This window comes from Bos grunniens, chromosome 17 (genome assembly GCF_055505025.1).
Source record: "Bos grunniens cultivar Pamir isolate PY7600 chromosome 17, Bosgru_T2T1.0, whole genome shotgun sequence".
NCBI lineage: Eukaryota > Metazoa > Chordata > Mammalia > Artiodactyla > Bovidae > Bos > Bos grunniens.
Window position 1 is genome coordinate 42,916,962 of NC_141181.1, and position 24,802 is coordinate 42,941,763.

The following is a 24,802-nucleotide window of genomic DNA, read 5'->3' on the forward strand; positions in this document are numbered from 1 at the left end:
TGCATCAAACCTGGACTGGCGACTCGTTTCATACATGATATTATACATGTTTCAATGCCATTCTCCCAAATCTCCCCACCCTCTCCCTCTCCCACAGAGTCCATAAGACTGATCTATACATCAGTGTCTCTTTTGCTGTCTCATACACAGGGTTATTGTTACTGTCTTTCTAAATTCCATATATATGCGTTAGTATACTGTATTGGTGTTTTTCTTTCTGGCTTGAAACTGGAGCCTATTATACAGAGTGAAGTAAGCCAGAAAGAATTTACCATTTTATAATTATATAATGAACATCTTTATTTCTTGTGGCAGTTTTTGGCTTTAAAAAATATTTTGTTTGATATGATTATAGCCATCGATACTCTCGTTTGGTTACCACATAGCCTTTTCATAGACTTTCCCCATATTTTCACTTTCAGCCCATGTTTGCCTTTCAGTCTAAATACAACATACAATTCTATCTTATTACTGTTTCTACTCCACTCAACCATTCTATGTCTTTTAATTAAGGAGTTCAACCATTTAAATTTAAAATAATTCTTTGATAGTGAAGGACATATTGTTATTTTGTTTCCTGAGCTGTGCTGGCTTCTGTCTGCTATACTGTGGGTTCCCTGGAGAAGGAGCATGACACCCACCTCTCTTACTTCTCAGACCCATCCCTGCATCCAGAACATGCCTGGTCCCACAAGAATGCCAGAACAGGAAAGGCAGAAGCCAGTCCCTTAGACAGCCCTCCTGAATGTTGGACATATGTTTCAAGCTTCTGTTTCTCCCCAGAAGAACCTGGGGGCTGGGGATTCTCCCAATCATGCCACATTGAGCTGCGGGTTGAGGCGGGGATGGGACTGCAGCAGGTTAGTGCTATGAGTCTTTTAACCAGCTTTGATGTGGGTACAGAGCTCTTAACTAGTTCCTGAATCTCTCATGAAAGGAATTGGTCTGTGTTTTGTCTTTGAGTCAGTGTCTCTCTGGGGAAGGAAGGTCTAGGACTTGCCCTTCTACCATCTTGCTGACTTTATCCCAGTTTTATCCATCTTTAACCTTAAATGTTACTGCTGTGAAATTCCTGAATCAGAGACACTGGGTTTTGTTACTCACATTACAGCAAGCTGCACACACATCAGCATATTTTGTGCCAGGTCCCTAAGTTGCAATTCATACAGGATGATGTGAAGGTCAGATAATGTCTGCACATTCAGTGAGCTGTGGTAAAGGAGAAGCTGAAGGGGTTTAGAAACTTGAACTTTTTACACTGGATAGTAAGCTTGCGTGCCTACTGTTCCAGACAGAGACAGTCTTCCCAGCATGGGAGAAAACCTGTCTTATGTCCTAAAGGGAGATGCTGTCTCTATCTTCCAATGTTGATTTCTGCACAGACATTCTTCAAAATACAGCTGAGAGCAAGGAGAGTCAGGATCTCTGCTCTGAGGACTTGCAGAAACACATCAAAATATATATGTTAGATTTGCATTCTTTGAATACATGCTTATTTCAGTCACATTAAAGTTAAAACAACTACAAAAACTACAGAGAGAAAATGGACTCATTTGAAGTTAATAGCTGAGATTGCCAAATCTTAAATTATTCTGCCCTCCTCTCTTTGGACTTTTTACATGAACATTGCATTAGTCTCTTGGGGAAGATTGTAAGAAGGATAATCATTATTAAGCTCTAAGTATGCGATTGGAGTACACCAGTAAAAAATTAAAAGCCAAGTTTATTTTTAGAAGTTAGGCCATCTAAATTCACAAGTTGGTTTCAAGGAAGAAAAAAAACTCCAGAGTTTATGAGGAGTCTCAGTGGGGAGTGTTTATATTAGATACTTAGCACTGCAGGATGCTGTGAGTTGGAAAACATAAGCAGATCCAATTAACAGATTCTGCGCTGTGGAAACTGAACCATATTCAGCTTTTGGAGAGCTTTACGTGTGAATGTGAGAACATACTTATAAAAAATGTTATTATTTTATCCCATATAACTTCATGAGAATTTGTCTACAGGCTAGGGATTTGTGATTAAAATAGAGATAGGCTGGCTCCTCATTTGTGGAATTCTCTAATAAAGTTCCTTGAGAATCATTATATTAGGGAATAATACTGCTTTTGAGGGATGGGTACAGTGTGTCTGCCTGTAGTGAGACTAGGAAAGAGAACTCTGCCTTAATGATCTGGCCCCTTATTACCTGATGAACTTGCTCTTACATATGTATCAAATTAACAAGATTTTCACATGTGACCAGTTGTTCTGACAAAGCTTCCAGCTACCATCTGACTTTTTTCAATAATGCATTGTTTGAAAAGACTCATTCACAATGGCCAACTACAGATTACTGCAGTGGTGTACAAAAAGAAATAAAATCTACTCATAAATGCCAGAGTTAAAATTTAACCAATGATCTCTGTGGAGATTAGAAAAATTTTGCTTGGAAACCTTGCTTCTAGAAACTTATCCTGATATTTCTGACTTTATTGGCCGTGTGGAATGTTTAGGAACAATGATTCTTAAATTGATATATGTAGGTCTCTAGAGAATCAAAGCAAATCCCCAAAAGGTTGCAAAAATCAGAGCTATAGAAACCTCAATAACTCTTTGAAAGCAGAAGTGTCAGTCGTTCAGTTGTGTCCAAATTTGTGATCCCATGGACTGTAGCCTGCCAGGCCTCTTTGTCCATGGAATTCTTCAGACAAGAATACTGGAATGGGTTGTCATTTCCTTCTTCAGGGCATCTTCCTGACCCGGGATCATACCTGGGTTTCCTGTACTGCAGGCAGATTGTTTACCAGATTCAATAACTCTTTGGTGCCACTCAGATCCATTAACTAAGCCTCATAACATTGTATTTGCTATTTTTTCCTTTGGCTAGCATGTATCGAGCCATTCTTGCTAAGACCAAAACACGTCAATCTCTCATTTTTTGTCTTATATATCACTACTTTCTCCAAAATTGTCAGTCAGGAAATCAAGGTAGGACGTGTGTGTGTGTGTGTGTGTGTGTACATATGCATGCTTATATTTCTTCTAAGTTCTCCTTTATATTGGGGTGAGGAGAAACAAGTCAGGAAAAGATTAAAGAGTAATTGGAAAAGTTGCTGGAGTATGTAGTATAATAGTCACGCTTAGTAAATATATATTAGTAAAATTCAAAATGTCAGAGCTTAAACAAATAAATAAAACCTTCACTATTTCTGGATCAAACATGCGATTCAGAGGAAAGTGTTTCAGTGGAAATTTAGTGTGTGTTGAGATAGTCACGTTTTCTTTTACTATCATATGACTCCACAGAACTGAATTGTAGTTATATTACTAATAAAAATGAAATAAAAATTAAGGCAGGCATTTACTTAAAAACTATTTTAAAATAAAGGAATTGCTAGAGGGTATTCTCTGAAGGTAAATGGAAGGATCAGGATTCTAGAATATTTGCTTTGATAAGAGAGCCTAATGTTTCCAGCAGAGAGTTGTTTAAATTTTATTCCTCTTAATCATTCGTGCTTTCAGGAGGAGGCAAAGTAGGGGGTAAGTGATTAAACAAAAACAAGAAATGTACAGTAGACCCATGAAATTTTTTCTTCTGGAAATGTAATTATATAGTTCTTAGCATTTCTCTAGGTTCAACTGAAACAAATGTCCATTTTCAAAATAAAACTCTGTTAGACTCTGTGACTTGTTTGATTTCAGAATTCAAAGAACTATCTTATGTTACTTAAGGATTCCTCCCTCTCCTCCCCACAGAAAGGTATTTTTAAAAAGTGTCAGTACAGCTTTCTCAAGTTTTTAAGTTTATTTCAGGAGAGGATTGTGAACAAATTAAAAGTTTAAAGAACACCAAGAGAAAATAATTTTTTAGAAATAAAATAATTGGAAAAATGTTCCAGACACTACTGCGGTTTTTTTTTTTTTTTTTTTTTTTTGGTTTAACATGTAGATTTCCATAGAACATGTTTTGGAACACGCAGAGGGTCATTTTTTTTTTTTTTTTCCATTTTTGAAAGCAGGAGGGCTTTGTTTGCCAGGTGACTATCTCAGAGCTCTCAGAGTCCTGATAGAAAACAGCTTTAGTTTTGGAAAGGAGAAATATGTGTGAAAAGTCATGATAAAATCAGAGCCAGGTTTTCTGTGACAGCATTGATTTATACATAACACTAGAGATGGTTATATAACCTGTTGTCAACAATTGATTATGCAATTGTCAACTCAGTCATTTTTAGGGAGGCCTGATGACATATCTAGAGACTTCTGATTTTGAAAAAAAAATGACTTTTTTGTTTTAATGCATGCTATTTACAAAGAGAAAAATAGTAGAATTTTAATAATGCTTAAACTCAGAAACTCAACAAATCAAATCTTATTTTAGGTTTCCTCGATCACTTTACAATCAGCCCTGCCACCGACTCTTGGTCATCCTTACTCTATTACTTTTACTTCTTTGTCTCTTTTGTTCTAGTCACCTTCTGAATCTCCATAGTTTTGTTACTTTATTATGCTCATTGTATATTTTCAGTTTCTCCCTACTAGAAAGTCAGGGTCGCAGGCTTGGAATGATATCCAGCAATAATTACTTGTTGAAATCAAGGTTATTTTACATTTGACTTGGAAGACATAAAAATACTAGAAAACATTTCTTGAGTCATTCCTATGTGCCAGGTACTGCTAAGTTCTTTCTTTAGTCTCATTTTCTCATTTAATCCCCACAAATAATCTTATGAAGTAGGTGTTGAGTTTGAAACTAGCACTGCCCCTTTTTAGAGATGAAGAAAACAAGGCTCAGGGCAGTCACCTGAGGGTCAAATGGCCAGTGATGGCCAATGAGAAGCAGAATCAAAGCTTCTGTTTGTCACATGAGGTGTCCTTCTTTAGGTAATAGTTCATTCTTTCCTGTGCTTGAATTTAAGTAGATAAATGTGAATTCTAATTGGTCTTAAAGGACCTCCAGATCATAATGAACAATTCTATCCGTCATTACCAAATTTGTATATGGAAATTAGCGTTCCATAGGAATAGAATAATCCTGGCTCTTGTTTGCTCTTTTTCAGAACATGCAGCGTTGGACACTGTGCTTGGTGACATAAAGAGAACCAGAAGGTTGTCATTGGCTGTACAGGCTTGGCCAGGACTGACCCGAACAGAGACTGAGGTCAAGAAAAGAGAGAACTGGTGACGGTGTTTGTGTGAAGCCACATCACAGTCCTGTCCGCATGGACCAGTCTGAGTCTGCTGGCGTGGATGGCAGGATATTCTCTCCAGTTACAGGTTGAGTGGTATTTTTATGGCTTCATGTTTGTGTGGCTAGTTAGTAAAGAGCCAAACTTGCTTGGCATCTGAGGAAAGATCTGAGGGCCAGTGCTTACTTATTTGATGTTATGGGCAGCATAGCTCTTAGGGTAAGTAAAGATGAGTGAAAAGAATTATTAATTTTAATTTTGATTACCCATTGAAGAAAGTTGTCTCTAGATTTTGTCAATATTCATATTGATGTGCAAGAAATATATATTTTCATATGAATATGTAGTATATATTCATACATTGTTGTATATGGAAAGTGAGAGGCAGATAACCAGGTAAATGAAACACCAAAATTAATTGTATAAGAGAAAATCCAAACAGGATCATACATTACCTGGTTTTAGATCTTGATTGTGAGTAACAAAGAAATTGAATTGTAATTCTGATGTACAGTCAAATTTTATTTTATTTTGGTTTTGGGATTTACATTTATTTATTTTTATTTTTTAAATTTATTTTCAATTTTTTTTGACTGTGCCATGAATCTTGGAGGATATTTGTTCTCCAACCAGGGATTGAACCGAGGCCTTTGGCAATGAAACTGTGGAATCCTAACCAATAGACTGCCAGGGAATTCCCTCAAATGTTTGTTTTATCAATCCAATTCATTTAATGGAGGATCATATGTATATTACACCACATATTAAAAAATGACCAATGCAGAGTGACAAACTATATGTGCTACTAAGGCAGAGTTTGGTACCTTATACTATAAAATACATGTCTATATCAATTCAGTTCAGTCACTCAGTCATGTCCCACTCTTTGCGACCCCATGAACTGTAGCACGCCAGGCTTTCCTGTCCATTACCAACTCCTGGAGTCCACCCAAACCCATGTCATATGTGTGTATATATATGTGTGTGTATATAATGTGTATATATATATATATATATATATATATAAATACTCTGATCTTTTTTGAAGAAAAGATACTTATACATTTATAGTATCAATAGCAATATAACAATGATTCTTCACAGAAATCTTTTTGGATATACCCTGGAATTTTGATAAATGACTTAAAAACTCTCATCAAATGAAGAGGGATCTTTTTAAATCCTTAGTAATCCTTAGTAGTAATAAAGACAGAATTGGCTTCTGTCTGTGGAAAGGCTGCATAACCTGTTTTTGTTTTTGTTTTTTTAAGAAAGGCAATAATTAGCCTTATATCACATCTTGATTATCTCATTTCATAGCATTTGAAGAAATTCTAACAATGAAGGAAGAGTCATGTGGACTTTATTTGCTGTGGTCTTGTCTATTAGGGCGGAGTACCACCACGCCAGTCATATTTTACCTTTCATGACTGGAGTTTTCTTTCTGTGCATGTGTATTTACTCTGAAAACAGACAAATTGCTAATTGATTTTTAAATTATGTAAAATAATTTTTTAATGTTTGATTTATAATGATGGATAGTTAAAATACCAAAGGATTTCTCTAATAATATCAATCTCGTTTGTGTTTAGATTGCTTTTTTGAGTAGAAAAGATAAATGGTTTTAGCAAGGGCCCAGGAAATGACTTAAAATTCTTAGAATGTCCAGGGAATTTGCTACTACTTATAAATAGTAAAATATGGTCAGAAGCCTTGGTCTGAACCATACAAACTGCGTGCAATGACCCTTCCTGTGACTGTTTTCTGTTTCTCAGACCTGCAGAGCTCTCTAGCTCAAACACATCCAAGATTGCTCCAGAAATTTTGAGACATGCTTACAAAGTTAAAAAATAAAATAAAATAAAAATTAAAAAAAGAGAGACATGTTTATAATACACAATGCTGCTGCTGCTGCTGCTAAGTCGCTTCAGTCGTGTCCGACTCTGTGCGACCCCATAGACGGAAGCCCACCAGGCTCCCCTGTCCATGGGATTCTCCAGGCAAGAACACTGGAGTGGGTTGCCATTTCCTCCTCCAATGCATGACAGTGAAAAGTCAAAGTGAAGTCGCTCAGTCGTGTCCGACTCTTAGCGACCCCACGGACTGCAGCCTATCAGGCTCCTCCACCCATGGGATTTTCCAGGCAAGAGTACTGGAGTGGGATGCCATTGCCTTCTCCAATAATACACAATAGATGTCTGTAAAGTGCTACCTGTCCTGTGTGACCTGTCCCACCCTCGCTGAAGCAAGGGCAGAAGTTCAGTGCATTGGTGGTGGATTTGAGGCAGTAAAAGGTGAGGGCGTGGGACCCAGTCACACTTGGGTTTACACTCTAACTCACCACTTATTAGCCATGTGATTGCAAGTGACCCACCCTCTCCAAGTCCTTGTGTATGGGATTAAATAAGGATTTCAGCACTTACTCTTCTGTGTTGTAAAGACAAAATGGCAATGATTTGCTCCTGTCTTCATTCAATAATATTTATTGAGAGCCCACCCTGTGTCCTTTGATGTTCTCCTAGCATTCTGTGACAGATGTGGTATTGACCTGCTCTTGTGGAACTTTAAGCTTAGGATATTAACATATGTATTAGAGGAAACAGTATATCAAAGTGTCCAGTAAATGTCACCCATGGTATGGGCATTGTGCCTTCAGATGGATAGTTCTATCACATCTGAGAGCCCAATGTTGTTATAGGTAGCTTCTCTCAGAACACAAATGTTTAAAGGATAAAGGAAAAATTAACTTCAGTATTTACAAAGGAGAACCACAACCATTCATACAATATGGTTAATTGTTAACAGTGGTGGAAATCATAGGATGAGTGAAAAATATAAACTAGTTAGATGTCAGTTCTTGATATATTTGGATGAACCCTCCTCTGCTTTCTCCCCCCATTTCCCTCCCCCATCCTCCACAGGCACATTGATAAGGAATTCTAATTGTTTGGTTCACTTCATGGCTATTATCGCAGCTGGCAATTAGTTGGAAAAATAATTTTGAAAAAAATTATTATGGCCAGATTTACTTATAGGGCTTATTGAGCTGCCAAATGATACGAAAACCTACAGATAAATTTCAGAGGAAGAGTGAGAGGTAGAGGTTTTGGAAGAAAAGCACACAGATGCTCATTTTAGCTATATTTCATAAAATAATATAAAAAGAAACCACAAAACAAAAGTATGAATGTGAGGGAGACCTTGCTGTAGGAAACCAACCCAAACAGTTCCAGAAGAAAAGACCATGGATGACATCTTGTTACTTGGGAAAAGATTTTAAGAAACGGGAAGAGAAGAAAGAATTCAAGGGCAAGCCAGGGAATGAATGAAATATTGAACTAAATGCTTTGGCTTGTATGTTTCCCCTAAGCTCCACTGTTCCAAATAATAGAAACCAATACCTGGTGAAATGATGATGAGCCAGAGGTTCGATCCACAGTGTAATTATGATGCTTTGAGATTTTGCTTGCTTTTTTGTTTTGTTATCCTTCCATACACTCCTGCTTCTGTGTGGATTAGCATGTAGGAGAAATCAGAGAATTCTGATGCTGAAAGAGACCCCAGTGATGACCACTATCCAAGTTTTCAATCAGTGGAGAAAGAGTGGACAATGACTGAACTGACTTTGCCAAGGTCACCACGCAGAAAGTGGTGTAGCAGGATGGCAGCTTTTTTGCTATGTACCCTTGTGTTCTGTCTGTAAAACAAGTTTACTTCTTATTTGTCCTGAGGTTCAGCTGCTGGAAAATGTAACCATTTGGTAATTTATTTTTTCTTAGAAAAACATACATTTCTTGAAGAGTTTCAGGTGAATTAGCACAGACTTACGCATAATATTATCTTTTCAGGGTTTAACTACAGAGCTACCCCACGCCTGAGGCCAGGGGTGGCGGCCGGGAGGAGCAACCCCACGTCCAAGGAGCGGTGGCTGTGCGGGCGCAGGAGGGCCGAGAAGAACTACTCCACGTCAAAGTCAGGAGGGGCGGTGGTGAGGAGATACTCCTCGTCCAAGGTAAGGAGAAGCGGCTGTGCTTTGCTGGAGCAGCCGTGAAGGGATACCCCATGTCCAAGGTAAGAGAAACCCAAGTAAGACAGTAGGTGTTGCGAGAGGGCATCAGAGGGCAGACACACTGAAACCATAGTCACAGAACACTAGTCAATCTGATCACACGGACCGCAGCCTTGTCTAACTCAAGGAAACTAAGCCATACCGTGTGGGGCCACCCAAGATGGATGGGTCATGGTGGAGAGGTCTGACAGAATGTGGTCCACTGGAGAAGGGAATGGCAAACCACTTCAGTATTCTTGCCTTGAGAACCCCATGATCAGTATGAAAAGGCAAAATAATAGAATACTGAAAGAGGAACTCCCCAGGTCGGTAGGTGCCCAATATGCTACTGGAAATCAGTGGAGAAATAACTACAGAAAGAAGGAAGGGATGGAGCCAAAGCAAAAACAAAACCCAGTTGTGGATGTGACTGGTGATAGAAGCAAGGGCTGATGCCGTAAAGAGCAGTATTGCATAGGAACCTGGAATGTTAGGTCCATGAATCAAGGCAAATTGGAAGTAGTCAAGCAGGAGATGGCAAGAGTGAACATTGACATTCTAGGAATCAGCGAACTAAAATGGACTGGAATGGGTGAATTTAACACAGATGACCATTATATCTACTACTGTGTGCAGGAATCCCTCAGAAGAAATAGAGTATCCATCATGGTCAACAAAAGAGTCTGAAATGCAGTACTTGGATGCAATCTCAAAAACGACATGATATCTCTGTTCATTTCCAAGGCAAACCATCCAATATCATAGTAATCCAAGTCTATGCCCCAACCAGTAATGCTGAGGAGCTGAAGTTGAATGGTTCTATGAAGACCTACAAGACCTTTTAGAACTAACACCCAAAAAAGATGTCCTTTTCATTATAGGGGACCGGAATGCAAAAGTAGGAGGTCAAGAAACACCTGGACTAGCAGGCAAATTTGGCCTTGGAATACAAAATGAAGCATGTCAAAGGCTAATAGAGTTTTGCCAAGAGAACACACTGGTTGTAGCAAACACCCTCTTTCCAACAACACAAGAGAAGACTCCACACATGGACATCACCAGATGGTCAACACCGAAATCAAATTGATTATATTCTTTGCAGCGAAAGATGGAGAAGCTCTATACAGTCAGCAAAAACAAAACTGGGAGCTGACTGTGGCTCAGATCATGAACTCCTTATTGCCAAATTCAGACTGAAATTGAAGAAAGTAGGGAAAACCACTAGACCATTCACGTATGACCTAAATCAAATCTCTTATGATTATATAGTGGAAGTGAGAACTAGATTTAAGGGACTAGATCTGATAGATAGAGTGCCTGATGAACTATGGAATGAGGTTTGTGACATTGTACCGGAGACAGGGATCAAGACCACCCCACGGTAAAGAAATGCAAAAAGCAAAATGGCTGTCTGGGGAGGCCTTACAAATAGCTGTGAAAAGAAGAGAAGTGAAAAACAAAGGAGAAATGGAAAGATACAAGCATCTGAATGCAGAATTCCAAAGAATAGCAAGAAGAGACAAGAAAGCCTTCCTCAGTGATCAGTGCAAAGAAATAGAGGAAAACAACAGAATGGGAAAAACTAGAGATCTCTTCAAGAAAATTAGAGATACCAAGGGAAGATTTCATGCAATGATGGGCTAGATAAAGGACAGAAAAGGTATGGACCTAACAGAAGCAGAAGATATTAAGAAGAGATGGCAAGAATACACAGAAGAACTGTACAAAAAAGATCTTCATGACCCAGATAATCATGATGGTATGATCACTCACCTAAAGCCAGACATCCTGGAACGTGAAGTCAAGTGGGCCTTAGAAGGCATCACTACAAATAAAGCTAGTGGTGGTGATGGAATTCCAGTTGAGCTCTTTCAAATCCTGAAAGATGATGCTGTGAAAGTGCTGCACTCAATTTGCCAGCAAATTTGGAAAACTCAGCAGTGGCCACAGGACTCAAAAAGGTCAGTTTCCATTCCAACCCAAAGAAAGGCAATGCCAAAGAATGCTCAAACTACCACACAATTGCACTCATCTCACACGCTAGTAAAGTAATGCTCAAAATTCTTCAATCCAGGCTTCAGCAGTATGTGAACCGTGAACTTCCAGATCTTCAAGCTGGTTTTAGAAAAGGCAGAGGAACTAGAGATCAAACTGCCAACATCTGCTGGATCATGGAAAAAGCAAGAGAGTTCCAGAAAAACATCTATTTCTGCTTTATTGACTATGCCAAAGCCTTTGACTCTATGGATCACAATAGACTGTGGAAAATTCTGAAAGAGATGGGAATACCAGACCACCTGACCTGCCTCTTGAGACACCTATATGCAGGTCAGGAAGCAACAGTTAGAACTGGACATGGAACAACAGACTGGTTCCAAATAAGAAAAGGAGTAAGTCAAGGCTGTATATTGTCACCCTGCTTATTTAACTTCTATGCAGAGTACATCATGAGAAACGCTGGACTGGAAGAATCACAAGCTGGAATCAAGGTTGCCTGGAGAAATATCAATAACCTCAGATATGCAGATGACACCACCCTTATGGCAGAAAGTGAAGAGGAACTCAAAAGCCTCTTGATGAAGGTGAAAGAGGAGAGTGAAAAAATTGGTTTAAAGCTCAATGTTCAGAAAACGAAGATCATGGCATCTGGTCCCATCACTTCATGGCAAATAGATAGGGAAACAGTGGAAACAGTGTCAGACTTTTTTTTTTAGGCTCCAAAATCACTGCAGATGGTGATTGCAGCCATGAAATTAAAAGATGCTTACTCCTTGGAAGGAAAGTTATGACCAACCTAGATAGCATATTCAAAAGCAGAGACATTACTTTGCCAGCAAAGGTCCACCTAGTCAAGGCTGTGGTTTTTCCAGTGGTCATGTATGGATGTGAGAGTTGGACTGTGAAGAAAGCTGAGCACCGAAGAATTGATGCTTTTGAACTATGGTGTTGGAGAAGACTCTTGAGAGTCCCTTGGACTGCAAGGAGATCCACCCAGTCCATTCTAAAGGAGATCAGGCCTGGGATTTCTTTGGAAGGACTGATGCTAAAGCTGAAACTCCTGTACTTTGGCCACCTCATGCGAAGAGTTGACTCATTGGAAAAGACTGTGATGCTGGGAGGGATTGGGGGCAGGAGGAGAAGGGGATGACAGAGGATGAGATGGCTGGATGGCATCATGGACTGAATGGACGTGAGTTTGAGTGAACTCCAGGAGTTGGTGATGGACAGGGAGGCCTGGCGTGCTGCAATTTATGGGGTTGCAAAGAGTCAGACACCACTGAGTGACTGAACTGAACTGAACTGATTTGTTAATTATTTTAGTGAGAATTTCCTTTGTACTTATCATTTGATTTGTTTGGCCCTTACTTTTCATGGTTTTTTAAAAATTGTGTTTTAAAATCTATTCTAATATCCTCAATTTCATTTTTTCCTTATCTTCAGAACTTTATGTAGTCTACTTTTGTTTTCTTTCTTACTTTGAATGTTTATTTTCATCTGTAATTTATTTTTATCCTTTTGTTAAAATTATGAAAGCCTCTACAGGTATACATTTGCCACTGTCTACAACTTTTGTCACATCCCATATTTTTAATAAGCACATTCTCACTGTTACTTTCTAAATAACCTCCATTTGAAGTTTTGGTAGCTTTTTTGACTCAGTTTCCCTATGTAAATAGTAAGAAACGTGGGCTGTAAAATTTGTGCTTTAGAAAATGTCTTCATATATTCTTTATGGACTAATACTTACTCAAATGCTTATATTTATAAAGACATTTTTCAAAGTTACAGTTACTTACAAAAATTGAATCTTTAATAAAATGGTTTTATTCATAGTTATATTTTTCAACATTATTTTATTCTGCTCACTAAATCATATTTCAAAATAAATAAATGAATAAACTACTTGGATTTATATATTGCATTTTATCTTGCCACTCTACTTAGCTTCTTTCTTTTTAAAAAAATTTTCATTTGTTTATTTTATTATTTTTGGCTGCATTGGATCTTTGTTGCTGCATGCAGGCTTTCACTAGAGAGAGCAGAGTCTCTTCTCTAGTTGCAGTGCATGGGCTTCTCTTGCTGTAGAACGCAGGCTGTAGAGTCAGCCGGCTTCAGTAGTTGTGGCTTGAGGGCTGCTCAGTAGTTGTGGCAAGGGGCTTAGTTGCTCTGCGGCGTATGGAGTCCTCTCAGACCCAAGGATCAAACCCATGTCCCTTACACTGGTAGGCAGACTCTCAACACCTGGATCAATACGGAAATCTTCTACTTAGTTTCTGAATATCATTATCCTCTCTAGTCTTCTTTTCAGCACTATTTGTATTAAAAAGCAGTAACCACTATTTTAAACTTTACTGTCTTTTTGAATTCTCAGTCAGCCCAGCTGGACACTGCTACCTAGCCATGGTTTGTTTTCTTTATCCTATTCTATTACTGAAAAGTTACAAATTTTGTCAGTATATTTTTATCCTCAAATATTTGGGCTATATTCCTACTATTCTAATCAAATACTCGTTTTGGATCACCCTTTATCCCAGAAAGGCAAGACATTTCTACACTCCAAACCTCCCACCTACCATCCCTAGTCTTTATTTATCTTTGGAATTCTAAAACATTCTAATTTTTTTGAATGTTTAGGTTAAGACCTGGTTAGCTGTGGCTCAAATCTCAGACACATGTTTTGCTTGGCACCTCCAGTGCTTTTTTTTCAATATTGGAATTGTCTTTGTATATTAAAAAACTGCAGTGTTACATATAAAGATCTGGATTCTCTTGAAATGTACTCAGGCCCTTTTATGGGGTAATGCTCTGAGGGGTCTTGGTGGCTTCTGTGTCTTTGAGTAGCAGACACACCCCCAGCTCAGCATCCTCCCACACTCTCTGTCCAAAGGTGGGTTCTCATTCCTAACTTGTCTTATGTCCCAGGTTCCATGGTAACATGAAATTGTGATCATCACTCTAAAGATGTCTACCTAGATTATCATCAAAATATTATTTATGTCATACATCTTGTTTTTAGAAAAAAGTTCAAATATTTCAAATTTAAACATATACCATTGAAACATATTTAATATTTAGAGTCAGCCTTTTAATGTGATAATCTATTTAAGAATTGTTAGATTATCCCTAGCTGTTAAGGTACAGTTTTAAATTATTTCTATTATTTTTTCATCCATACATGTTAGTGTTATATCTTCTGAGCTTTTGCATACTTGCAAATACCGTTTTCTTGTGGCCTGCACCCACAGAGGATGGTTTGACAGGAAATGCAGTTTTTAATGAGTAATTTTTTGTCTCAAATACTAGAAATTTACTTTTATTTTTCTGCATTTAATGTTTTAAAGAAGTAAGGGCTAACCTAATTCTTATTATATTAAAACAAAAGGTACGGGTGTATTTAGTATTTTTTTTTATTCATCCTAACACCATTTTTTCTAAGCATATTTTAAGTCTCTATGATTCTTACACTCAGTTATTAAGCTTTGCTAATCTATATACTGGCCATTTATTAACACATAGACATTTTATTTCATTAAATCTTTCATCATTGCCCCTGCTTTACATGTTGTACTTTCTTCCCCGGTTATTTCTATTAATTTCTGGTGGTCATTGTATGTCTTTCAGTTATAAATTTTTACTCACTGTTTTGCTTTCCTCTGTGGAATTCAGAAATGTGTCTAGCTTTGCTTTTCATATTAGGATTTGATTTTTATTCTTTGTCAATGTCATTGTTTATTAGCTTCAATGTGCATTTTGTTACTGCTACTGTGATCTTTTCTCATCTAACCTATTTCGCTTTTAATAGGTTGAGGATCTTTTTTAAACTATAGCATTTTTGAAGATTTTTGAAACTGTTTCATATGTGGCTTGCATTTGTCTTTTATTGTTTCTTTTTTTTTTTTTCCCTGAGAATGTTGCTCTTTTCCTAGAAATATTTCTGGCTTCTCAGCTGCTTAGCCTTCTCAGCTGCTTTTCCTTGCTTGGCAGTGTTTTTAAGACCACATGGTCTCCTTTTTCTCAGTCATAATTGAATGGGGAGCTCTCTAGACCTCGTGTTTTCCAGGGACAAACTGTGTTGACTGGCCTGTCCTTGTTTCTCTGATGTTACATGGATTTATTCCAGTGCTGTCCTGTCACTGTGCACAGGTTTTAGCCCAGTTCTCAGAGCACTAAAATCAAATGTCATAAAGTCATTAGGTTGCAAAGCAATGGAATATATAAAAATGATAATTCCCATGCTTTGAGGTTTATTCAGTCTTCTGCCATCTACAATCTTTAACTGAGGAGTTACATTCTCCAAAGAGATGCCAAGCACCCAATCCCTCTTCCTCCAAATCATTTTACTCTCTCCTTGTCTGGGTGTTTCCTTGAAGCTTTAATCTTTAAAAGAATGAAGATAGTATTTATGAGTGTGTGTGCATGTGTATGTGTTGAGGTATTGAGGCAGAGGGTAGGATTAAGTTGAGCAAGAAGAGGATTCTGAAATGAGTAAGCTGTGACATCTATTCAACTGAAGAGTAACTGCTCTGTTTCCCTGTTGGCATGTATCTTGCTTAGCTGGTCCAGTGGGCAGAGCTGAAAAGGTAGCTGAAGGGCCTTCTCACCTTCCTTTAGTTGTGTGTTCAGCTCCATCCAGTCTGCCTTGAGGTACGTGGAATCTCTTTCTGAGTTTTATATGTTTTTGGAGTTTTCATAGGCAGTGTGTAGGGAAGTTGAGAGCAGTTGCTATAGGGATTACTAGCCTGTTTTTTTTTTTTTTTTTTTGAAAGCCTCCTTAAGTGACACTTTGAAATAGCTGGATGACATTGTTTATCATTCCACGAAATGACTAGGAGGGCTGAAAGTAAAGAGGTGGGGAGGGTGGCCAGAAGTAGGCACAAGGACAATAGTGAAAATGTTGATGCTACAGAAGGATAATTCATTATGAGTGCAGGGCATGCATGCTCAGTCCTTTGTGTATCTGACTGTTTGCGACGCCACCAACTGTAGCCCACCAGGCTCCTCTGTCCACAGAATTTTCCAGGCAAGATTACTAGAGTGGGTTGCCATTTCCTACTCCACATGAGTGCAGTAGACAACATAAAATTCATTCAAAAATATTGCTAGATATCTAAATAGATTTTAACACCAATCGACAGATTAAGAAAAATCTAAGTTATAATAAAAATTCATTTGAATGTGGTGACATACATAATAATTTGCTTATGAAAAGGAGAAATATCACAAATTCCTCGTACCTAAAAGAGCCTCAAGTTTATTATCTAAAATATTCACTTAAATAGACTAACCCGATCCTCACTATTTTCTGCTGAATTAGATATTATCATGCATACAGATATTATCTACATATCCAAATGTACATTTGCCTTAGACTATTTGTTGTTACACTTTACTTTTGAGGGAAATGTGATGGGTAATAAAGATCTGTGCTGCTGCTAAGTCACTTCAGTCGTGTCCAACTCTGTGCAACTCCATAGACGGCAGCCCACCAGGCTCCCCTGTCCCTGGGATTCTCCAGGCAAGAACACTGGAGTGGGTTGCCATTTCCTTCTCCAAAGCATAAAAGTGAAAAGTGAAAGTGAGGTCGTTCAGTGGTGTCCGACTCCTAGCGACCCCATGGACTGCAGCCCACCAGGCTCCTCTGTCCATGGAATTTGCCAGGCAAGAGTACTGGAGTGGGGTGCCATTGCCTTCTCCAATAAAGATCTATAAATGTAGTTAAATGCATGACACTGTAACCTCATAATAAAATGGGAGATAATATAATATTCTCTTTACTTAGCATACTCATACTTTTCTTTTTAGGAGTGCCACAACCTGAAGCCTTTGCTCAAAATGATGAAGCTTCCTTGAAGGTTAATGAAGAGGTTTCACAGTTGCTATAATTTCCAACTACCCACTTCTAAACCTCATTGTTTGAAGCTGTGTCCCAGAGATTCTTTAAAAATTATGATCTGCCTCATTTCAACAGGCTTTACTGTAGCTGCCAGGGCTTCTTGCTTTCATCTGCACTACATATTATGGTCAAATATTTTTATGGACAATCCAGGACTGAATGCTGCCATGGTATTCTGTCCCTGGGCTCTTTGACAAATATGCAGAAAATGGAATACTAAAGAACAACACATCCTGGAGAAGCTTCACACAGAGTGTTGAACCTGTGTGACACCACGATCCAGGTCTAAGGCAAAGCCATTCAATGGATTGTGCCTGAAGTCCTACATAGTATGAGGAGGTTTCTTACTAAGTATAATGGAAATCCATTTTTGCATATACAAGATCCGTATGTGTATATGTGTGTATGTGTGTGTGTACAGACAATTGAAAACAGAGAAGGAGAAAAAGAGAGGTGAGGCGTGATGGAAATACAGCAAAGTTGGCAGAGAGCATGTCTGTCTAAGAACTAGGGATATTTTAATGCTGCTCTGACATTTCAGAAAGTAGTTTTTAAAATATAAACTGTATGCGAGACAGCAAAAGAGATACAGATGTATAGAACAGTCTTTTGAACTCTTTGGGAGAGGGAGTGGGGGGTATGATTTGGGAGAATGGCATTGAAACATGTATAATATCATATAAGAAATGAATCGCCAGTCCAGGTTTGATGCAGGATACAGGAAGCTTGGGGCTGGTGCACTGGGATGACCCAGAGGGATGGTATGGGGAGAGAGGTGGGAGGGGGGTTCAGGATTGGGAACACGTGTACACCCATGGTGGATTCATGTTGATGTATGGCAAAACCAATTCAATATTGTAAAGTAATTAGCCTCTAATTAAAATAAATAAATTTAAATTAAAAAAATAAAATATAAACATAGAGTTTACCAGTACATAGATTTGCTGAGTACTGAAAATCTTTCAGTTCAGTTCAGTTGCTCAGTCGTATCCGACTCTTTGCAACCCCATGAATCGCAGCACGCCAGGCCTCCCTGTCCATCACCAACTCCCGGAGTTCACTGAGACTCACGTCCATCGAGTCAATGATGCCATCCAGTCATCTCATCCTCTGTCGTCCTCTTCTCCTCTTGCCCCCAATCCCTCCCAGCATCAGAGTCTTTTCCAGTGAGTCAACTCTTTGCATCAGTACTGGTTTCAACTTTAACATCATTTCTTCCAAAGAGATCCCAGGGCTGATCTCCTTCAGAATGGACGGGGTGGATCTCCTTGCAGTCCAAGGGACTCTCAAGAGTCTTCTTCAACACTGCAGTTCAAAAGCATTAATTCTTTGGTGCTCAGCCTTCTTCATAGTCCAACTCTCACATCCGTACATGGCCACAGGAAAAACCATACCCTTGACTAGATGGACCTTTGTTGGCAAAGTAATGACTCTGCTTTTGAATATGCTATCTAGGTTGGTGAAAAGCTTTAGTATTCTATATTAATGAAAATTATGAATATAATAATCTTTTAAAATGTTTTGACTATATTATATAACTAATTCCTAATACTACTTACTATGTTATGGTACTACATCATTCCCAGCATCTTTCTATGATACTCTGGCTGCAAACTAATTTTTTTTTAATTGACGTGTAGTTGACATGTAGCATTATATTAGTTTCTGAGGTGCAACATAGTGGTTTGACATTTATATAAATTGCAAATTGATAATCATGATAAATCTAGTAACTGTCATTATACAATGTTATGATATTGATTATATTCCCTATGTTGTATGTTACATCCCTTGGCTTATTTATTTTATAGCTGCAAGCTTATATCTCCTAACCCCCTTCACTTATTTCTCCCAACCCATTACTCTTCTCTCTTCTGTTAATGACCAGCTTGTTCCCTGTATCTGTAAGTCTGATTCTGCTTTATCTGTTTTTGTTTTTGTTTTAGATTCCTCAATTATATTCCAATTCATATGGTATTTACTTTATCTGTCTGACATTTCACTTAACATAATACCCTGTAGTTCCATCCATATTGTCCCAAATGGCATTATTTCATTTTTTTAATGACTGAGTAGAATTCTTACAAATGTGTACATATATACATACACCACATCTTCTTTATCCATGAGCATCTTTTCATGTGTCTGTTAGCCATCTCTATGTCTTCCATAGAAGAATGTCTATTCTGTTTTTCGCCCAATTTAAATTAGATTGTTCAGTACTATTTATTTTTTGGATATCGAGTTATATATTTTTAAGAATATATTCTGGATATTAACACGTTATTGGTCATATCATTTGCAGATATCTTTTCCCATTTAGTAGGTTACGTTTTGATTTTGTTGATGGCTTCCTTCACTATGCAAATTCTTTCTTATTGTCTTCCATTGTTAAATTTTTGCTTTTGTTGCCATAAGCTGAGGAGACAGATACGAAAAAAAAAATGTTTTTAGGAGTGATGTCAAACTGTACTGCTTGTGATTTCTTCGAGGACTTTTAATGGTTTTATGTTTTATATTTAAATCTTGAATCCATTTTGAGATTTGAATATGTTAAAAGAAAGTGGTCTCCTTTCATTCTTTCATATGTAGATGTCCAGTTTTCCCAAAATTATTTGTTGAAGAGACTGTTTTTTTGCCCATTATATAGTTTTGACTCCTCTACGGTAAATTAATTGACCATGAAAATATGGATTTATATTTAAACTCCATTCTGTTCCAATGATCTATGTGTCTTTTTTGCACCATTATGTCTACTACTGTGGGCAGGAATCCCTTAGAAGAAATGGAGTAGCCATCATGTTCAACAAAAGAGTCCGAAATGCAGTACTTGGATGCAATCTCAAAAACGACAGAATGATCTCTGTTCGTTTCCAAGCAAACCATTCAATATCACAGTAATCCAAGTCTATGTCCCAACCAGTAATGCTGAAGGAACTGAAGTTGAACGGTTTTATGAAGACCTACAAGACCTTTTAGAACTAACACCCAAAAAAGAGGTCCTTTTCATTATAGGGGACTGGAATGCAGAAGTAGGAAGTCAAGAAACACCTGGAGTAACAGGCAAATTTGGCCTTGGAATGTGGAATGAAGCATGGCAAAGGCTAATAGAGTTTTGCCAAGAGAACACACTGGTCATAGCCAACACCCTCTTCCAACAACACAAGAGAAGACTCCACACATGAACATCACCAGATGGTCACAACAAAATCAGATTGATTATATTCTTTGCAGCCTAAGATGGAGAAGCTCTATACAGTCAGCAAAAACAAGACCAGGAGCTGACTATGGCTCAGACCATGAGCTCCTTATTGCCAAATTCAGACTTAAATTGAAGAAAGTAGGGAAAACCACTAGACCATTCAGGTATGACCTAAATCAAACCCCTTATGGTTATACAGTGGAAGTGAGAAATAGATTTAAGGGACTAGCTCTGATAGATAGAGTGCCTGATGAACTATGGATGGAGGTGCGTGGCATTGTACAGGAAACAGGGATCAAGACCATCCCCATGGAAAAGAAAAGTAAAAAAGCAAAATGGCTGTCTGGGGAGGCCTTACAAATAGCTGTGAAAAGAAGAGAAGCAAAAAGCAAAGGAGAATGGAAAGATAAAAGCATCAGAATGCAGAGTTCCAAAGAATAGATCAGATCAGATCAGATCAGTCACTCAGTTGTGTCTGACTCTTTGCAACCCCAGAATCGCAGCATGCCAGGCCTCCCTGTCCATCACCACCTCCCGGAGTTCACTCAGACTCACATCCATTGAGTCAGTGATGCCATCCAGCCATCTCATCCTCTGTTGCCCCGTTCTCCTCCTGCCCCCAATCCCTCCCAGCATCAGGGTCTTTTCCAATGAGTCAACTCTTCCCATGAGGTGGCCAAAGTACTGGAGTTTCAGCTTTAGCATCATTCCTTCCAAAGAAATCCTAGAGCTGATCTCCTTCAGAATGGAGTGGTTGGATCTCCTTGCAGTCCAAGGGACTCTCAAGAGTCTTCTCCAACACCACAGTTCAAAAGTATCAATTCTTCGGCACTCAGCCTTCTTCACAGTCCAACTCTCACATCCATACATGACCACAGGAAAAACCATAGCCTTGACTAGACGGACCTTTGTTGGCAAAATAACGTCTCTGCTTTTGAATATGCTATCTAGGTTGGTCATAACTTTCCTTCCAAGGAGTAAGCGTCTTTTAATTTCATGGCTGCAGTCACCATCTGCAGTGATTTTGGAGCCCAGAAAAATAAAGTCTGTGAAAAGAAGAGAAGCGAAAAGCAAATGAGAAAAGGAAAGATATAAACATCTGAATGGAGAGTTCCAAAGAACAGCAAGCAGAAATAAGAAAGCCTTCTTCAGAGATCAATGCAAAGAAATAGAGGAAAACAACAGAATGGGAAAGACTAGAGATCTCTTCAAGAAAATCAGAGATACCAAAGGAAAATTTCATGCAAAGATGGGCTTGATAAAGGACAGAAATGGTATGGACCTAACAGAAGCAGAAGATATTAAGAAGAGATGGCAAGAATACACAGAACTGTACAAAAAAGATCTTCACAACCCAGATAATCATGATGGTGTGATCACTGACCTAGAGCCAGATATCCTGGAATGTGAAGTCAAGTGGGCCTTAGAAAGCATCACTGTGAACAAAGCTAGTGGAGGTGATGGAATTCCAGTTGAGCTGTTCCAAATCCTGAAAGATGATGGTGTGAAAGTGCTGCACTCAATATGCCAGGAAATTTGGAAAACTCAGCAGTGGCCACAGGACTCGAAAAGGTCAGTTTTCATTCCAAGCCCTAAGAAGGACAATGCTAAAGAATGCTCAAACTACCACACAATTTCACTCATCTCACATGCTAGTAAAGTAATGCTCAAAATTCTCCAAGCCAGGCTTCAGCAATACATGAACCATGAACTTCCAGATCTTCAAGCTGGTTTTAGAAAAGGCAGAGGAACCAGAGATCAAATTGCCAACATCTGCTGGATCACGGAAAAAAACAAGAGAGTTCCAGAAAAACATCTATTTCTGCTTTATTGACTATGCCAAAGCCTTTGACTCTGTGGATCACAAGAAATTGTGGGAAATTCTGAAAGAGATGGGAATACCAGACCACCTGACCTGCCTCTTGAGAAACCTATATACAGGTCAGGAAGCAATAGTTAGAACTGGACATGGAACAACAGACTGGTTCCAAATAGGAAAAGGAGTCCATCAAGGCTGTATATTGTCACCCTGCTTATTTAACTTCTATGCAGAGTACGTCATGAGAAACACTGGACAGGAAGAAACACAAGCTGGAATAAAGATTGCTGGGAGAAATATCAATAACCTCAGATATGCAGATGACACCAGCCTTATGGCAGAAAGTGAAGAGGAACTAAAAAGCTTCTTGATGAAAGTGAAAGAGGAGAGTGAAAAAGTTGGCTTAAAGCTCAACATTCAGAAAACTTAGATAATGGCATCTGATCCTATCACTTCATGGGAAATAGATGAGGAAACAGTGGAAACAGTGTCAGACTTTATTTTAGGGGGCTCCAAAATCACTGCAGATGGTGATTCCAGCCATGAAAGTAAAAGACACTTACTCCTTGGAAGGAAAGTTATGACCAACCTAGATAGCATATTCAAAAGCAGAGACATTACTTTGCCAACAAATGTGTGTCTAGTCAAGGCTATGGTTTTTCCAGTGGTCATATATGGATGTGAGAGTTGGACTGTGACAAAAGCTGAGCACTGAAGAATTGATGCTTTTCAACTGTGGTGTTGGAGAAGATTCTTGAGAGTCCCTTGGACTCTAAGGAGATCCACCCAGTCCATTCTAAAGGATATCAGTCCTGGGTGTTCTTTGCAATGACTGATGCTAAAGCTCAAACTCTAGTACTTTGGCCCTCTCAGGTGAAGAGTTGAGTCAGTGGAAAAGACTCTGATGCTGGGAGGGATTGGGGGCAGGAGGAGAAGGGGACGACAGAGGATGAGATGGCTGGATGGCATCACTGACTGGATGGAGTTGAGTCTGAGTAAACTCTGGGAGTTTGTTGTGGACAGGGAGGTCTGGCATGCTGCAATTCATGGGGTTGCAAAGAGCGGACACGAGTGAGTGACTGAACTGAACCGACCACACGGTTTTGATCTCTATATCTATGTTGTGTAGTTTGAAATCAGGAGCATGATACCTCCAAATTTGTTTGTCTTTCTTAAGATTGCTTTGGATTTTTTGTGGTTCCACTTAACTTTAGGATTATTAGTTTCAATTCTGTGAAAAATGTCAATATTTTGATAGAGATGGCATTACATCTGTAATTTCTTTGGGTAATATGAACATTTTAACTATATTCATGGATCTTCCAACCTAAGAGCATGGTGCAAATTTCAATTTATTTCTGTCGTATTTAATTTATTTCACCTCCAGTTTCTGATAGATATCAGAGTACTGAGCTTTCTTTCACCTTCTTGGTTAAATTGATTCCTAGGTATTTTATTCTTTTGGACTATTGTAAATCAGATTGTTTTCTTAATTTCTCTTTCAGTGGTTTTTTTTACCAGTGTATAAAAATGCAAAAAAGGTCTGTATATTGGTTTTATATCTTACAACTATATTGAACTCTTTATTACTTCTAATAAAGCTAGAAGTTCTATTATTACTCCTAACAGAAGCAGAAGATACTAAGTAAAGTGGCAAGAATACACAGAAGAAATATACAAAAAAGTACTTAACTACCCAGATAACCACGATGAGGTTGTCATTCACCTACAGCCAGATATCCTGGAATGTGAAGCCAAGTGGGCCATAGCAAGCATCACTATGAACAAGTTAGTGGAGGTGATGGAGCTCCAGTTGAGCTATTTAAAATCCTGCTGGTAAAGTGCTGCACTCAACATGGTAGCAAATTTGGAAAACTCAGCAGTGGCCACAGAACTGTTTTCATTCCAATCCCAAAGAAAGGCAATGCCAAAGAATGCTTGAACTACGGCACAATTGCATTTATCTCACACACTAGAAAAGTAATACTCAAAATTCTCCAAGCCAGGCTCCAGTAATACATGAACCGTGAACTTCCAGATGTTCAAGCTGGATTTAGAAAAGGCAGAGGAACAAGAGACCAAATTGCCAACATCTGCTGGATCATGGAAAAAGCAAAAGAGTTCCAGAAAAAAACATCTACTTTTGCTTTGTTGACTACACCATACCCTTTGTGTGGATCACAAACTGTGGAAAATATTAAAGAGATGCGAATACCAGACAACCTGCCTGCCTCCTGAGAAATCTGTACACAGGTCAATAAGCAACAGTTAGAAGCAGACATGGAACAATGGACTCGTTCCAAATTGGGAAAGGAGTACGTCAAGGCTGTATATTATCACCCTGATTATTTAATTTATATGCAGGGTACATCATGTGAAATGCCAGTCTGGATGAAGCACAAGCTGGAATTAAGATTGCCAGGAGAAATATAAACAACTTCAGATATGCACATGATGCCACCCTTATGGCAGAAAGTGAAGAGGAACTGAAGAGCATCTTGATGAAAGAGACAGAGGAGAGTGAAAAAGCTGACTTAAAACTCAACATTCAAAAAACTAAGATTATGGCATCCAGTCCCATCATTTCATGCAAGTATATGGGGAAACAATGGAAACAATGAGAGGCTTTATTTTCTTGGTCTCCAAAATCACTGCAGATGGTGACTGCAGC

At 38.5% G+C, this 24,802-nt stretch overlaps 1 protein-coding gene across 2 annotated transcripts in view; it reads left to right on the forward strand.

Annotated features, from left to right (window-relative positions):
- The first annotated feature begins 4,879 nt into the window (after positions 1 to 4,879).
- LOC147355237 (uncharacterized) overlaps positions 4,880 to 24,802 on the forward strand; it is a 38,234-nt gene continuing 18,311 nt past the window's right edge. Inside the window, exons 1-3 of one of the 2 annotated variants that reach the window (XM_086345961.1) lie at positions 4,881 to 5,256; positions 9,017 to 9,180; positions 17,020 to 17,182. In XM_086345961.1, the coding sequence (XP_086202087.1) occupies positions 5,202 to 5,256; positions 9,017 to 9,180; positions 17,020 to 17,067 (267 nt within the window). In that variant the 5' untranslated portion in view covers positions 4,881 to 5,201 and the 3' untranslated portion in view covers positions 17,068 to 17,182. Of the gene's footprint in view, positions 5,257 to 9,016; positions 9,181 to 17,019; positions 17,183 to 24,802 lie in introns of those variants that run through there. The other variant, XM_086345960.1, reaches the window with a different exon arrangement.